Source organism: Trachurus japonicus, chromosome 23 (assembly GCF_045865225.1).
Source record: "Trachurus japonicus isolate A0001 chromosome 23, Traja_1.0".
NCBI lineage: Eukaryota > Metazoa > Chordata > Actinopteri > Carangiformes > Carangidae > Trachurus > Trachurus japonicus.
Window position 1 is genome coordinate 18,167,432 of NC_140929.1, and position 17,119 is coordinate 18,184,550.

General features: G+C 43.7%; 1 protein-coding gene across 2 annotated transcripts in view; it reads left to right on the forward strand.

Annotated features, from left to right (window-relative positions):
- Positions 1 to 17,119, forward strand: part of ano2b (anoctamin 2b) — a 94,070-nt gene that overhangs the window by 15,251 nt on the left and 61,700 nt on the right. The window contains exons 3-14 of one of the 2 annotated variants that reach the window (XM_085769862.1): positions 1,790 to 1,888; positions 2,125 to 2,276; positions 2,437 to 2,491; positions 2,581 to 2,632; positions 7,483 to 7,538; positions 7,762 to 7,809; positions 8,961 to 9,025; positions 11,020 to 11,154; positions 12,246 to 12,406; positions 13,711 to 13,793; positions 14,261 to 14,347; positions 15,000 to 15,083. In XM_085769862.1, the coding sequence (XP_085625988.1) occupies positions 1,790 to 1,888; positions 2,125 to 2,276; positions 2,437 to 2,491; positions 2,581 to 2,632; positions 7,483 to 7,538; positions 7,762 to 7,809; positions 8,961 to 9,025; positions 11,020 to 11,154; positions 12,246 to 12,406; positions 13,711 to 13,793; positions 14,261 to 14,347; positions 15,000 to 15,083 (1,077 nt within the window). The remainder of the gene's footprint in view (positions 1 to 1,789; positions 1,889 to 2,124; positions 2,277 to 2,436; positions 2,492 to 2,580; positions 2,633 to 7,482; positions 7,539 to 7,761; positions 7,810 to 8,960; positions 9,026 to 11,019; positions 11,155 to 12,245; positions 12,407 to 13,710; positions 13,794 to 14,260; positions 14,348 to 14,999; positions 15,084 to 17,119) is intronic. The other variant, XM_085769861.1, reaches the window with a different exon arrangement.

Below are 17,119 nucleotides of genomic sequence, written 5' to 3' on the forward strand. Positions count from 1 at the left end.
GGCTCTGCTCCCTTTCATTTCAGGTTGCGCTCTCACTCGCGGTGCAATCCGGCTCCATAATGGCTGCTGCATAGATTTTGGAGGAGGAGGTCTCACTGCTGCAGCACAATAAATTCTTTATCCTCACTCAGTCACAGGAGGCCTGCAGGGCGGAGGTAGGGAGGGAGGGAGGGGGGTTTATCAGAGTTCAGGCACAAACCTCATGATGCTACTGAAGCTGCCAATTATCAAATGCTGTTAATGCATCTTAATATTAAATAATAATTAGTGTGTGGGCGCTGGACTGTGATTCATTAGTAGTGCAAGCTTGATGAGTCGTGACTCGTGATTTGGTTTTTACATACAATAAATACATCCAAATACATCATAGCACCCAAAACTATGGAGGAAACAGCTCTGGGCTTTGCTTCAGGAAGAGGCTGCATCAACACAGAGAGATGCTACTGGCTAGTCTGGTTAGCTACACAGTATTTCAGTGGCTCGGACTAATGTCAGAGACTCAGACTTAAAGAGACAGTTCAACATTTTGGCAAATTCGCCTATTGCCATAATCTTTATAGTCATAGCAGTATAGGTTCATTACCTTTAAGTGCATGTTGTTTTGTGATCTGTGGGGCAGAGACGCGAGCTGCCCAGTGAACACAATGGAGGTGAACGGTACAGATCCCCTGTCCCTCAAAACTGATCAAATACACAATCCAACAACTCCAAAACGCTCTCGTGGACAAGTTGTGATCTGCACATTCACCACATTATGAAATAATAATGGGACATTACGAAGTTCTTTCGAATGTGTAGCTGGAACTACATTCCAGACACGGCTGTTGGGCGGAGTGATTTCAAAATCACAAGTAGTTCAGAGTATTTGTTTCATGTGTCGTAATGTTACATACTTATGATTATTTCATAGCGTGGTGGATAATGAACCTACTCCTATGACAGGCGAATTTGCCAAAATGTTGAACTATCAGTAAATGTTTAGTTTCAACTCTCAGAGGCCATGTTTGTGCTCTGGAGGTTGCTGTCGTGCTTCACATAGGTCTCTCTGTTCTATGCAACAAGTAGTTTTAGCCAAGCTAGCTAGTAGGCTTCTATACCCAGGTTGATGTGTGAGAGAGCAGAGAGCATCAAGATGGTTAGAGGAGGAAACATCAGAGGAGGAGTCTGTTGAGACCGGAACCAGAGTCTAGCAGATGGATCAGAACAGTTAGCATAGTTAGCATTTTTTATATTTTATTTGTTTGTCTGGCTGTAGCTACCTGTCAGTGGCTGACACACATAGTTTTGGTGCTAATGAAGTTTTCAGGATTATTTACCCTGACCTCTGACCCCCACAGTTTGACAATGTTGGTTCTTTAAGTTTGTGATTTTTGTTTTATATGATCTTGAATGAAACCTGCTTCAGAGATCAGATCTTCAAGCACATTAAGGTTTATATATTCAACATGATTTTATTTTTGATAGCCTATTTTATTTCACTTTTAGGAAAAAAAGATCTAGGGCATTGTTCCTGGTTGTCTCTGACCTAGACAGCAATGCATCCACACTCACCCTGAACTAATCTTATCATGGCAGTTTTACAAATCCACATAAAAAAATAAGAGACATGTTAAAATATGGATCTTTATGATTCAATATCAGATTATTCAAAAGATTGATTCTACTGTAATCCGACAATTTTTTTGTTTTTACTATCCTGCCCACTGATTCTGATCACTATGTAGACCTAATTATTTTCCCCAGTTGGGCCCTGGCTGTAACTTTACATGACTTTTGGTTTGTTTTGCAGATCAAGGCCCACGGCCCCAGCTTCACTCGGCTCCATGCTCCCTGGCCAGTGCTGTGTCGAGAGGCAGAGTTCCTCAAGATAAAGGTCCCCACCAAAACGGTACGATGGTTACCTCAGCAACAGTTTTCACTTTATCAGCAGTCAGTGAAGACTTTCTGGATCCAGCTGCATTGTGCAACAACAAGAGAACTCAGTATCATAGTGATACTGAGTTAGAGTTAGCTGGTCATTTCTACAGGGCTACTCACCTTTGGACCCTAACTGTAACAATAAATACAATATCTGTGTAATAAGTTGATTCAGTTAATTCTATGTTGTGTGTTTTATGTTGTCAGCGTTATGAATTCAAAGAAGAAAGTGGTTTTGGGTCCAGTATGAGCTCAGTGTGGAGGAAACTGAATCAACCTTTTCAGCCCAAAGTTCCACATCAGGACCACGAGAGCGCCAAGTTTCTGTCTCACTGCTTCTCCAGGGACAAACTCCACCTGTGAGACACAGACACACACACACACACACACACACACACACACACACACACACACACACACACACACACACCCTGACTGAACTAACAGGTCTATATTGATGCATTGCTGTTGTAATGCAGATGTTTACAGGCTTTTATTGACTGGTTTTGTTCCTCTCAGGTACAACATTGCATCTAAGGACACGTTCTTTGACAATGCTACAAGAGGCCGAATAGTGAGTGTTGATTTCCTTTTGAATGTGTTTCTGTGGTGTCACAGGATTGGTTCATTTCTTCAGTCTAAACATTTCAACATCTTTCTCAGGTGTACGAGATTCTGAGACGAACAGTGTGCGTCCGAACCTGTCAGACCATAGGTGAGGACACCAGGCTGTGTGTGTTCACTATGGGTGTTTATGTGTGTATGGTTTGAGTTGTACAGATTAACAAATGAACTTGCTGATGAACATAGATACATGCTTGTTTAATTAAGACCTGCCTCCTTTAGTGGATCACTTTACATTATCATCAGGTGTCATATCCCGGGAGTGGATCTATGTTCCCTGGGTTCTATGTTCCCCTCTTACCCCTGCAGAAAAGATTCCCCACTTACAAAAAAAAGGTGCTACATTCCCCACTTATCCAAAAAAGGCAGGAAACATAGCAGTAGCATTACTATGTTGTTTTAACATCTCTAAACACAAACAACGGAACATAAACCCTAACCCTAACTGCTATGTTTCCTGTCTTTTTTGGATAAGCAGGGAACATAGAACCTTTTTTTGGGTGAGCGGGGAACATAGAACCCTTTTTTGGATAAGCGGGGAACATAGAACCCTTTTTTGGGTGAGTGGGGAACATAGAACCTTTTTTTGGATGAGCGGGGAACATAGAACCCTTTTTTGGGTGAGTGGGGAACATAGAACCTTTTTTTTAGTAAGCGGGGAACATAGAACCCTTTTTGGGTGAGCGGGGAACATAGAACCCTTTTTTGGGTGAGTGGGGAACATAGAACCCTTTTTTGGGTGAGTGGGGAACATAGTACCCTTTTTTGGATAAGTGGGGAACATAGAACCCTTTTTTGGGTGAGTTGGGAACATAGAACCTTTTTTTTAGTAAGTGGGGAACATAGAACCCTTTTTTGGATAAGTGGGGAACATAGAACCCTTTTTTGGGTGAGTGGGGAACATAGAACCCTTTTTTGGATAAGTGGGGAACATAGAACCCTTTTTTGGGTGAGTTGGGAACATAGAACCTTTTTTTTAGTAAGCGGGGAACATAGAACCTTTTTTTTAGTAAGTGGGGAACATAGAACCCTTTTTTGGATAAGTGGGGAACATAGAACCCTTTTTTGGGTGAGTGGGGAACATAGTACCCTTTTTTGGATAAGTGGGCAACATAGAACCCTTTTTTGGGTGAGTTGGGAACATAGAACCTTTTTTTTAGTGAGCGGGGAACATAGAACCTTTTTTTTAGTAAGTGGGGAACATAGAACCCTTTTTTGGGTGAGCGGGGAACATAGAACCTGGGGAACGTGGGGATGTCCCCATATGCCACTGTCTCTTAATATGTTGAAATAAGTTGTTGGGTGGATGATTTATTCAAACATGTGGATTAGGATGACATGAGAATTGAACTGTGCATCACTAGTATTTACTGTGCATACAGTGCCAGTCAAAGGTTTGCACTGTGCCCATGTTTTTCCTGCTTCTTCAGACCGGGAGCACACTGATTCAAATACTAGACTATAATACACTGACTGTGTATAAGTACCTCACACAGCCCCACATAAATTAACCTGAACTACTCCTTTAATAATGAAATGGTTTAAGAGCCTTTTTATTTCTTATGGGATATATTGTATCACTCACTATGAAGGCTACTTTCACTGTTCCTCTCTGCCTGATGTCCCTCAGTGTAAATCACTTTGTATAGGTGCGTCTGCAGAATGAATTGAAAAGTTGAAAATCCCAGTCAGAGGTTAGAGGATCTTGAGACTTGTTTTTTTTGGCCAAAAACAGAGGAAGAGAAGGAAACCCCAGCAGCAGGTTGGTCTATAGTTGAATCACTGATAATGAACATCTCAGTGAGCTCCTAGAGGACATGATGTTTCTATTTCATAGCCTCGTAAACCAGCCTCTCGCGGAAATGCATTTCATTTCATTTCTCGGGAGAGTCTGGCCTCATCCCCCCTGCAAGCGTTTGGGGTGGGCGGGAGCTGGGCGGGAGTAGTAGCAAAGACGGTTTAATATCTTTGGTAGTAGCGTTGACAGACAACCCCATTCAGCCAATCAGCAAGTTGGTGTAGTGACGGGGCTTTGCACCAGTCGGTCCCTGATTGCGTGCTGTGTCAATCACAGCTTTTGGCTCGGCCTTCTGAGGGTTTCAGTCCAAACGCTTAGAATGGGGATGAGGCCAGACTCTCCCTCGGAATGAAATGAAATGCACTTCCGCGAGAGGCTGGTTTACGAGGCTATCTATTTCATCCTGTGGGGTTGAAAAATCTTTCTTATTGCTATTTAAAGATAAGATAGAGCATAAACATAGGTGTAAATCTGGCCTGAGTGAACATCTTTTTTGGGCAGATCAATGTCTTTGATCCATCAGTTGTGATGTTTGGCCTCAATCCAACTGTTCATTTTGGAGGAGCAGACCAGAGTTTGTCTTATAAAGAGTGCAGTGGTTGAGGAGCCAACATCTTTCTATCTCTAACTTGTACAGAGACTGTCTGGGTGTTGTACTGTAGCTACACCCCCTCTACATCAGACACAGCTCTGGAGAGAGGCATCCCTCATTAAATGTCAGCAGTGGTGCCAGTGGTGACACTGGTAAGCAAAGCTGTCCAAACTCTAAAATGGTGCAATAACAAAAGACAAACATGTCACTGAGCTCTGCTGTGGGGCCATTACTGCTTATCTACGAGACTGATTCATTCTCCAAATGTTCTAAACGCTGCATTACGATGAAACAGGGCCTTGTTTAGCGAGTGTAAACTGAATCTGTGCAATTTCATGTCATACAACAGCTGCTGCTATATTTATGAGGCCCATTGGTTCCATATAGGAACGAGCTGACACCCGACTCATTCCCAGAGTTCACCATATGTCTGGTTGGCTCGGCCATCACAGCAGAAGGTCTCAGCCAGCGGGTACTGATGGAGCTGCAGGGGAGGAGGGGACAGAAAAGAGAGCTGCTTCTCTTCAGCCTTTATGTTCTTGTTATTCTTCAAAATCACACACACACACACACACACACACATACACACACACACACACTCACGCACACACGACACACGCTGTTGCTCTCCTCGCTGTACAAATGGGTCATACTTCCTGGGTCAGGCTGAGATTGAAGCAGGGGCCTCTGAGAGTTGTGGTTGTTTCTAGCTGGTTGTGAGCATTCTTACAATAGTGTTTGTGTGTGTATGTGTGTGTGTGTGTGGTGGTCATGACGTTCATTAATAGCAGAGCTAATCACTGCATAGTACCCAGTCTCCTTTGAGGCACTTGTAATTATTTGATTAATTACCGTGATGAAAGAAGCGCTTGTACTACGTGCCGGGTCATCTGATGTGCATCGATGTCGTCCTCGACCTTCACGGGTCAGGTCATCACTTCCCATGTGAAGGATCCCAAAGACTAAAAGTGGCCGATGAATGAGTCCCAGTCTGCCTGACACTGAAAGAAGGAACAGAAATGGTGCAGGCTCCAGGCTGTGGCCTCATGTCTTTGCTTCACATATCGCCGCTGTCAAATATGAATCTGTAACATGGAATAGCTGAGTGTTAAAGTCTCCTTTAGTATAAAGGTAGATGTTCATGTGTGTGATCATAAATCAGCTCCTATATTAATACTGTGAAAGTATCAAAGCCTCAGTCCACAGAGAAATACACACAGCCTTTATTCAGAAACTGAGACTTGAAACCAACTGCCAGGACTTCCTGTGACTTTGTCAGGCAGAAACAATCAGGCCTTAAACGTAGAGTCTGTAGGATTTTCCTAAAAAAAGTAAATATAGATTTATAGATGTCTAAGCTGGAAATTCCAAAAATGATTGATTGATTATGGGCAGGATCAGTTAAGACACATGAGCCCTAGTAGCGTGGACACTACTAGGAGAGGACGCCGGCCCGCTGGCTATTGGCTCCGCTGCCGAGCCGCAAACGATTCGCATCCAGCCAGCTGTTAGGACCACAGGCAGCAGCCGGCGCTGAGGTGGCGAGGCAAACAGTGGTGGTGCGTGACGAAAGCTGCCTCCAAAAACGCCAATGGCCTCCATCTCAGCCAACAGCCAAATTTGATTGTAATAGCCAGGTTTCAACCCATAGAGGGAAGTCACTCTTACATTTTTACAACAAAATACAATTGAAATATTTTGACTAAAATGTCAAGAGTTGGACCAGAATCAATCAACAACACTACTTCATATCCAAATATATTTTGATGTTTTGGTGTAGTTTTGGTGTAGTTGGGACGTTTCTGGGCAGAGTCGGTGTGTTTTCTCCAGCCAGTGACATAATGCAGGTGCGAGGTCCGAGTGAGGCGCTGGAGCATCAGGCCCATGTCCTGTTGCCACCAGCAACAAGAGCCTTGAGAGCTATGCTGCAACGAGTAGGAGGACCCGCGGGCTCTCCAGCGCCTCATTCACACTGTATTTCCTTTTCTTCAGTATCCGCCATTTCTCCCGGCTTGACATTGATGGTATCCAGTCTCTATCTTAGGTGGTAGTAAAGGTGAACTTTGAAGGCCAAAGTGGAAAGGTGTTCCATGTGAACAGCAGTTGAACATGGGTCAGTCCTGACTACTGCTGTCAGGGGCAGGGGGCGTGGCAGTTGAGCCAGAAAGGAGGGGCAGAGGTTGAATGTTGTGTAAACGGCATTGAACAAACCTACAGACTCTACCTTTAAGATCCTGGGTCAGATTCACCCAGCTGAGTCTGTCAGTCTTTGAGCTCATATGAAGAAAGATTTCTCCTTCAACACATACAATAACACATCAGACATTTACTGTGCAGCAGTACATTCAAGAATTTTATTTTTATTTTTTACATGGCTACCACTTTAATTCACACCTCGTCTTGTAGCCATTCGTTGTAAACACACTTCTTAGGTGTGATGAAGTGTAAAACTCTCATGGTTTATGGTTCAAAACAAAACCTTGACAGAAGATGTTCAGAGTGATGTTATGGCTGATGTCTCTTCTCTCTCTCTTCTCTCTCTCTTCTCCAGGCATCAGCACGTTGATAGCTAAAGGCGTGTATGACGCTGCCTTCCCTCTCCATGATGTAAGTGAGACCTTCAGCGAGTGGTGTTGAGTTTCTGCAGGTTGAAGTGTAGCAAATGTGCTAAATAGAGCGTTATTGACCGTTTGGGTTTGATTTTATTGAGTGTTTTTTTGGAGCTTGTTTGTGAAAGTGTGTATTTCCAAAAGTGCACAGTGTGTCCTCTGTCTATTATAGATGAGTGTGTGTGTTGTGATTCTCACCCTCTCCTCCTCCTGGTCCTCAGGGTGACTTCAGGGTCAGCGGACACGAGGAGGAGAGGAACGACAGACAGGTACAACGCCTCCTCTCACGTTTCTCTCCCTCTCTTCCTCAGCTCCTCCTCCTCTCCGTTTTGTCTTTCTATCCAAACGCTCCCACTGTCCAGAGTCACCTGCTGATGCTGGGGCCACAGAAATTTGCTGAAAAGCAAAGGGAACTTCCACTTTTCCCTAACAATGACTCAACTTCTTTCATCTCCTTTATTTACTCTCATTCCCTGTCTCAGTGGCTCCACCCTCCCATCTGCAGAGCTGTGGCGCAGATTGAAGTTTAAGTTGAGTAAACATGTCTGTGAGGCCGAGCTGCTGCGAGGGGAGAGGACGGAGCAAAACGGAAAAAAAAGTTTTTTGGGAGTTCAGGTTAGCTCATAAAAGAAAACAAAGATAAACAAAGAAATCTGGACAAAATATAAATGAAGAACTTCATGAGTCATTCATTTTTTATTATCATATACAGTATATATTTTCTATATTCTTTCAGTTTCCAGAGCACCAGGCTTCATGATAATGTTACTTCAGCTGCAGCTATACTGTATGTATAGCTTAATGAGAACTTAATGAGGAAAAGCATAGAGCAAATACCTGCTGATCTTGCCTGGCTGAAGGTGGAACGGATTAAGACAGAGTCTTCTAACTTATAGGAATAGGGATATATAGGAATATATGTGTTTTCAAACAACCAACTTGTGTTCACTGAAGAATTTCATTTTCTCAAAACAGACATAGCCATGAAACAAGACAAGTAAGGAGGGTCATGTTATGATTCCTATAGGCTGAGAACTGCTGTTGGGGGGGGTTATGTATAGAGCCATTTCTGGAATAAGTTGCCATATTTCATAACTCAAGCAACAAGTAAAGAAAGTTTTAAAAAACAGGCCGGTTTAACCACAGGGGAAAGGGGGGAATTTAGTGAAGAAATTGTATTCATTTATGTAACATATCATTGTAATCGTATTTATATGCATGTTTTAACATGGAGCCCAGGAAGAGTAGCTGTTTCATTATGGGGATCCAAATAAACAAACAAACAAACAAACCTGTTGACAGACAGAATATTCCTCTTCCTCTGAGGACTTTGCTGGTTTTCATGCTGCTCCAGTAGGTAAACACACAACACGATGTCACACACCCACACTGCTCGTCTCTCTTCTCTGTGTGTCCTCAGGTTCTGCATGACGAGTGGGCCAGATACTCGGCCTTTTACAAGTACCAGCCCATTGACCTCGTCAGGTAACACGACGCAGCTCAGACACATGGAGACGTTGTTTTGCCTAATATATAACTGAAGATGACTGCCACCCCATCCAACACTATGTTAATATGAGACTCACATCAAACTGTGTTCAGCTGCAAATGTGCATTTAAGGCCTCGCATGGCCAAAGCTTGTATCAGTGTTGGATTAATCTGCTTTTATTGTGAAACCACTCAGTCTCCATGAGGTGAGACAAATGTGTTGAAGACAGTAAATGTGGACACATTCCCATTACTCCTGCACTGTATGAGAAAAATTAGTGATGTGTGTGATTGATTCCTTTATTGTCATTTTTATGCATCACATAAAAATGAAATTGAGTTTCACACATCCACCACTGAGTTATTCAGTGCTAGATTAAAATAAAAGGAGGCTAAAATTGAATTAGCTAAAAAGACATTAAAATAGGACAAAATAATAAGTAATTTAGATTCAAATTACAGATATATTCCTGAGGAACAGATCCAGATATGAGCAGTTCACAGTCCTTGGCTAAGCAACCTGCCTGCTGTTGGAAAGAAGCTAGTTAACTGTAGGGTAGCATCTCCTCCCTGACTGCATGAGCAAGAACAAGCCAGAAGAGAGATGTGTGTGAGGGTGAGATAAAACTGGTCAATACAGTGATGATGATGTGACTTGAGAAAGACATGTATTTGAAGTGTGCATAGTTTTGCCAAATGCAGCTGAATGATGAGACAAAGGTCACCATAGGTCACATCCGTCCTCCTCCTGCTGCTGCTGCTGCTGCTGCTGCAGGTGACACTGCTGAGGGGACTGCAGTTGCAGGTTTAAAAATGTTTGTGGCAAATAAAGCTGCACAGAAATTTGATGAAAAATGTGTGATGAACAGTGTTGGGCATGTTACTTTGATTGGAAATGTGAGTTTTTAACGTATGACTTCGCAAATACGTCAACTTACTTGGACGTCCCTCCCTGTCCCTGTTTATCTAACCACTGCACTAACCAACTCACTCAGTATTCCTCCACACAGGCAGGCTTCGTGACACGCTGTATCACTCCGCCTATCAGCTGTTTAGATCAGTGGTGGAGTGATACAGTGCGTTGCGGATCCTGCCTGTGTGGAGGAATACTGAGTGAGTTGGTTAGTTCCAGATAAATGGCTTTTTCCGACCAGTTGATGAACTGAGAAAACTGTGTATATAACGTCCTACACTTAAAGCAGAAGTAAGTGGTCCGGTCGTTTTCGCTAATGCTGCGTTCCAGGCAGGCTTTTGAAATCGTAAATTACAGCTTCAAGTCACAACTTACGACTTTGTTGCATTTCAGGCAACCCACTCGTGTTTTTCCGACCTGTTTTACCTGTGAAAGTCACTATAACGGCCACTCGTAACTTCCGACCGGTGAACTCGTACCAGATCGAACTGGTACGACTTCACGGTCGGAAAAATACGAGTTTCCTTGAACGCACCATAACAGTCCTCGTCCCTACGTCGCCACATTCACGGCGTCCCTTGGCTGCACACACAGCCCTGCATGCCGTTCTCTCTCCTCATTGGATAAAAACTGTAGGATACGATAAATGTTTTCTCCTCGGCTCAGAGCAGAGCAGAGTGACTAACAGACCCGTGTTTCGGTCCAAACACTCTATGTAAGTGATTGCTGTCGGAAGATATAACTATTTAAGACTTATATTAACACAAATATATCACTTACTTCTGCTTTAATCAGTGTATTATTTTCCGATGGGACTTCTTGAGTCAAGTAACAGCATAACGGCACATTTTATTGTCAGTAACAGTGTTATAACAGGGGAAACAGTAATTTTTTTGATTACTGTTACTGAAAAAAGTAGCGCTGTTAGTTACGCCGTCATTCCCATCACTGGTGATGAAGGACGCTGACTGCTGTTTTACACACAGGGGCTGTGACGATCCTCAGATGATGCTCCAGCTCCAGATTAGATGCGTCATTACACCTGTGTGAGTTAACCCTTGACCTCTGACCCCATAGGAAGTACTTTGGGGAGAAGATCGGCCTTTACTTCGCCTGGCTGGGTGTTTACACGCAGCTGCTGGTACCGGCCTCCATAGTGGGGATCATTGTGTTTGGCTACGGGGTGGCCACAGTCAACACTAACATACCCAGGTATGTCCCTCCAACGTTTCACTTCCAGTGTGACATCTCTCTTGATTTGACCTCTAAAGACACAAAGTGGTGAGGGCAGCTCCATGTCTGCTAATACACTCACACTTAAAGGATGCAGGATGGAGAAAATGAGAGTTTCTTCTCCTTTAAAGGGGTAGTTCAACATTTTGGCAAATTGGCCCATTGCCATAATCCCTATAGTTGTAGGAGTAGGTTTGTTACCTTTATTTGTTGGTGCAAGCTATTTTTAGATCAGTGGAGCAGAGCCTTGAGCTCAGAGCTACGCTACGGAGGCTAATGGGATTTCTTGGTTTCCCTCATCAAATACACAATCCAACAACTCCAAAACGCTCTGGTGGACAAGTTGTGACCTGCACATTCACCACGCTATGAGATAATAACGGAACGTTACGAGGTAAATTCATGCAAAACCACTGATGCACGTTCCCGTCGGGGGCAGTTTTTCAGCAAGCAGTCTCTGCATTTGCCTCGAAAACAACTCTGTCTCATAACGTTCCCTCTCATAGCGTGGTGAATGTGCAGGTCACAACTTGTCCACCACAGCATTTTGGAGTTGTTGGATTGTGTATTTGATGAGTTTGATGAGGGAAACCAAGAAATCCCATCAGCCTCTGTAGCGTAGCTCTGAGCAGCTTGCGGCTCTGCTCTGCCATTCTAAAAATAGCTTGCACCGACAAATAAAGGTAATGAACCTACTCCTAAAACTATAGGGATTATGGCAATGGGCCAATTTGCCAAAATGTTGAACTATCCCTTTAAATACACGCGTATGCTCACACACACTGCAGACAGGGATTGCCCAGATACCTGCTGTATCTGGCTGTAGTCAGGGTTGTGTGGGAGGAACACAGAAGGTACAGCTGGCAGTGTGTGAGTGTGTCATGAAGCAAAAGGCTGATAATTCAGCCTACACTACTGCTCATGAATACTATGAAGCTTTTATTGTGCATATATGTTAAAACTTCCATTCATTTCCAATGGTTAAATGTAACAGACAGGTGGTGAATCTAGCATTTAAATCCCTATAACTGTTAATCACAAATACGTCTGGACTCTCTCTCCCTCCTCAGCCTGGAGATGTGTGACGACCGTCTGAATTTCACCATGTGTCCTCTGTGTGACGGAGCATGTGACTTCTGGCAGCTCAGCACCGCCTGCGGCACCGCCAGAGCTTCGCACCTCTTCGACAACCCCGCCACCGTCTTCTTCGCCATTTTCATGTCTCTGTGGGGTGAGGTTATACGCGTTTTGCTTCGAGGAGTGCGTGTGTGCGCGTGAGTTTTCCCGTGCGTTTGCGTGTGTGTGAACAGGTGGGCTGAATGCGAAGTTGCTCATTAATATCTCATGACCGCCTTCACCTCAAGAGGAAGTCGTGCTGAGAGCAACAGGCCAACACAGTAGGAATTAAAGGTTAACAGATACAGAAGACACAGTCAAAGGGAATTAAATAAATACAATTAGCAGCACAAACTCTCTGTGGTGAAAGTCTCTGTATCGTGCTCTTTTGATACTCTGGTACGTGATCAGCATCTTAATCAGCTCCTCTGGTTCTTGCAGAATATTGTGAGGCTACAGATCATTTTGACCAAATAGTCGCCCTCAGGACTGTTTAACCTGTCGTAGTGAGGTGAATTTATTTTCATTTCAGAAAAATAAGAAGAAATGATGACATTTACAGGCAGCAGACTTCAAAAGTATTCATACCCCTTGAACTTTGAACTTTTTAAATTCGTCACATTACAACCACAAACTTAAATGTATTTTATTGGGATTTTATTTGATAGACCAACATGAAGTAGCTAGCGCATAATGATGAAGTGGAAGGAAAATGATACATGGTGTTCAAGATGTTTCACAAATCAAAAGGGGCGTGTCCAGATATTTTTGATAGGGGTGGCCCAAGTGGAGCACTGACTTATGGTAGGGTGGCATGAAGCGTGAGCATGAGTGCCTGGGCGCACACATTACGTACTCATGTATACATTTGCACACGTAAACACACACCCACACAGGTTTTGGCCATACCCAGTTTTGTCTGCAAAACCCATATCTACTTCAATTACTAACACTGTGAGAAAAACTAGACCTACTAGTCAAAATACAGGAGTGGCAACATACAATTGTGATAGAAAACCCTCAATATTTCATTCTTGAAAAAATAAGAAAAATAACTTGACAAAAGCCAGTATAAAACTATACTGGGCATATAGCCCATCATATTTTGGGGTGGCCACTCAGATTTTAGGGCGGGCCTGTGCCACCCAAGCCCCACTCTGAACACGCCACTGACTGGACACACAGGTCTTATCTGCTACTATTCCAGCCACTGTAGTGTGTAGATGTTGACGCTGAAACTTGTGTGTTTCCTATTATATATATTATATTTCTTTATTTCGGACTCTGGGTCCATAGCAATTGCAATAGCTATTGCTGTGCTAGTTGTAAGGTTTGCTATTGCTACATAGCTAATGTTGGCATTAACAACAGTTGTGTACTCGTGTGTGTGTGTGTGTGTGTGTGTGTGTGTATTTGCAGCGGTGCTGTTCCTGGAGCACTGGAAGCGTCGTCAGATCAGTTTGAGCTTCAGCTGGGATCTGACGGGTATCGAGGAAGATGAGGTACACACACACACACACACAAATTGGCACATGCACTACTGAGAGTGGAGGTCTGAATACACACGTAAACACACTTACAGATACAAAGTCCTCAAACATAGGACAAACATAGGGTTTTAGACATCTCCAGATCCTCTCAGTGATGATGTGTGGTGACTTGACTTCTCGTGTATCTTATTGTCATAATAAATTAATACTAAATCTGGTTAGCCTGCCACAGTTTGGCATACGTAACCATGAGCAACACATGAGCACACACATACACACTCTGACCAGCTGATTGCAAAGGAGCTGCTTGTTTTGTGTACTGTAGGAGCTGCACTGTTAGGCGTCCGACAAAAGGAACACATCAGTTAATTCAGTTTCTTATCCTGCATTTTATGGTTGTACAACAGTCAGTGAGATAGAGAGAGAGAGACGGGTGAATGAGTGTATTTATAATTTTACCACCTCTGGTTTCCCCTCAGGAACACCCCAGGCCACGGTACGAGACCATCCTCCTCCAGAAGAGACAGAGGAAGCAGAAGAATAAGAAAAAGAAGAAGAAGAATGAGGTAAGATAGATTTAACACCTCCATTAGCATAGACCAGAATGCCACTGATAGGCTACTAATGGAAATATATAATACACTAATGCTCATTCATGAATTGTTAAAAAAACATCAGGTTTTAAGATACACTCATCTGGCGTCTGGTTCAGTCTTACTGAATGGTTGCTGATATTTTGATTTCTGAAACGTGCACCGGACATTAATGTGTGAGATGTAATGATCTAGATTGCCTCTGTAAATTGGGTCAGTCACATTGAGCCCCGTTGGCCCACATCCACTGTGCTGGGGCGACAGATGGCGTGCTGCCACGGTGAGAGGGGTGAGAGGGCGACTGATTGACACGGTGCAGGATCAGTGCTGCAGCGTCCTGAACCTGAGACCTGAAGGACTCTACAGGTGGAGCTGGAGCCGTGGTGGATGTGTGAGCAGTGAGCACACGGCTCAGCTTGTTGTTTGAGGAAGAAGAGACAGTTCACCAGTCTGTTGTCTGTGGTGTGTTTCTGTCTGTGGTGCTGGGGTAAAAAAGCCCTGAACATTCATTTACAGGGTCAGTTGTAGACTGAGGGGTGGGTTGGTTACTTAACTGCATAATAGTTTTTAGACGTCTGTGCATGAGTGTGCGTGTGTGTGTGTAACCTGTCCCTCTGTCTTGCAGCCAGAGAAACAGGAGGACGGGACAGTGACAGGGAAGGACAGATGGAGACAAAAACTGCTGTCTGCCATGGCTGCAGGAATACCGGTAACCCCCCCCTCACCTCCTCCAACTCCTCCTCCTCTCCTCTCCTCTCCTCTCCTCTCCTCTCCTCTCCTCTCCTCTCCTCTCCTCTCCTCTCCTCTCCTCTCCTCTCCTCTCCTCTCCTCTCCTCTCCTCTCCTCTCCTCCTCCTGCTCCTCCTTCTCTCCTCTCCCTCCTCCTGCTCCTCCTTTCCTCTCCTCTCCCGTTTCCCCCTCCTGCAGGCTGCTGTCTATCTGTTCTTCTCTTCCTGTCCCGTCCTCTGGCTGCTACAGTCTCAGCTCCCCAGGTACTTGTGCTTTCTCTGCATCTTCTATCTTAATCCACATATCTGATGATCACAGCAACAAACTGATCCTCAGTAATCTCTGGTCTGTTTCTGGGATTAAAAGTACAAATGAAATTCCTTCGGCACCAAATATCTGTATCTCTTCTGGAAGGGATGTTCCCTCCTTAAGTCAGCGCTTCAGGTGGCTCATCACTGAGACCTGCTCACATCTGATTCTACATACTGAGGGAAACTAGTTCAGAACTAGTTCAGATTTATACTGTGCTTGGTTTGTGGTGAGGGAGCAGGAGGCCCCTACCATCAGCAGACAGGAAGACAAAAGTGTTATTTTACACAGTGATTTTCAGCTCTGTGGTGTGTTTTTGTTCCCAAGCAGAAGGAGGAAGTCACAGTGTCACTGTGTCAAGTCAAGTTGCCATTCGGTTAAAGGACCACAGGGTTAGCAGGTGGTCGGTGGTTCAATCCACATCACATGTTGAGGTGTAGATACAAGCACTGTGTGTGAATGTGACTAATAGTCTAAAGTGCTTTGAGTGCACTATGTAAGTCCATTTACCATCTAGCTGAGGGGCTGCAGACCCCCCTTCCTTTAGCGCTGGGTTAGCACTGCATCTATTGTCTTTCTGCCGTTGGCATGTTTGCATCTATTCAAACCAATCACAGGCAGCATAAGGATGCAGTGACAGTGGTTCTGCAGAATAGTGTTGGGCAGGAACTTTGCATATTGGAGAGCTGATATTAAAAAGCTTCTGTTCTGAAGAAGAAAATGCAAGAAAAATCAGAGGCTATGTATGAGGACTGTGTGTGACCCAGATGTTCATCAAAACTCATTGTTAGGAAGGAGGAAGTTAATGAAAATACAGAGTTTTTCTTTTTTTATTCTGGTCATAATGAAAACATTATGAATACAAATAACATCATGAATATTACATTCCATCTGTTCCATAGACCCCCCCTTAAATCCTCCACTCCGGCCCTTTAAGGCCTGTGCTGGGTAATGACACATTTAAGAAGGACTGGATGGACAGAGCTGAAGACACACAGCTGATGGTAATTAGGGATAATCAGTGTCTCTGCTTCTCTTCTCCTGATCCTGGAGCTGTGTGTCAGATCAAACGCTGCATGTGCTGTTGTGGTGCAACTAGATTGTCCCATTCTTTACCTGAGCAGCAAAGTATCCTACTGGTGGGCCAAGCTATCCCAAGATTCATTGCATTCCAGTAATGACAGCAGGGTGATTCTCTGAATACAGTGCACTTATCATTGTCTGATTTTTGAACCTTTGACCCCATAACAAGGACTCAGTCCCCTCACATTGTTTTTGTTACAGGGTTGAAGATTGATGTCACTTCCTCAATGCTGAGGATGTTGAACTAAAGCATTATTTTTTTAAATGGGGGAATTGGTAAACTGTTGCTGATATATTTTTTTCAGATTTTTTAAATTGTTTTGGTTGTTTTGGTAGTCATGAAAATACATATAGGGGACATACAAATTTGGCTGTCATAGCTACTGCTTAGCAACCCATTGAAAAAAAAATGTGTTTCATAATCCAAAGACACATGGATCTATCAATTTATGACTTTAAAAAGCAAAACAAAAGTTATTTTGTTTGAATATCTTTAAGGTAAAGCTGGAAGTGCACCAGATTCAGAGAATCACTCAGCAAACAACACTGCCAGAGAGCCTGACGTACAGACCCACAACCTAAGCAATATATTTAAAACACCTGTGCATATTTACGAGTATGATAC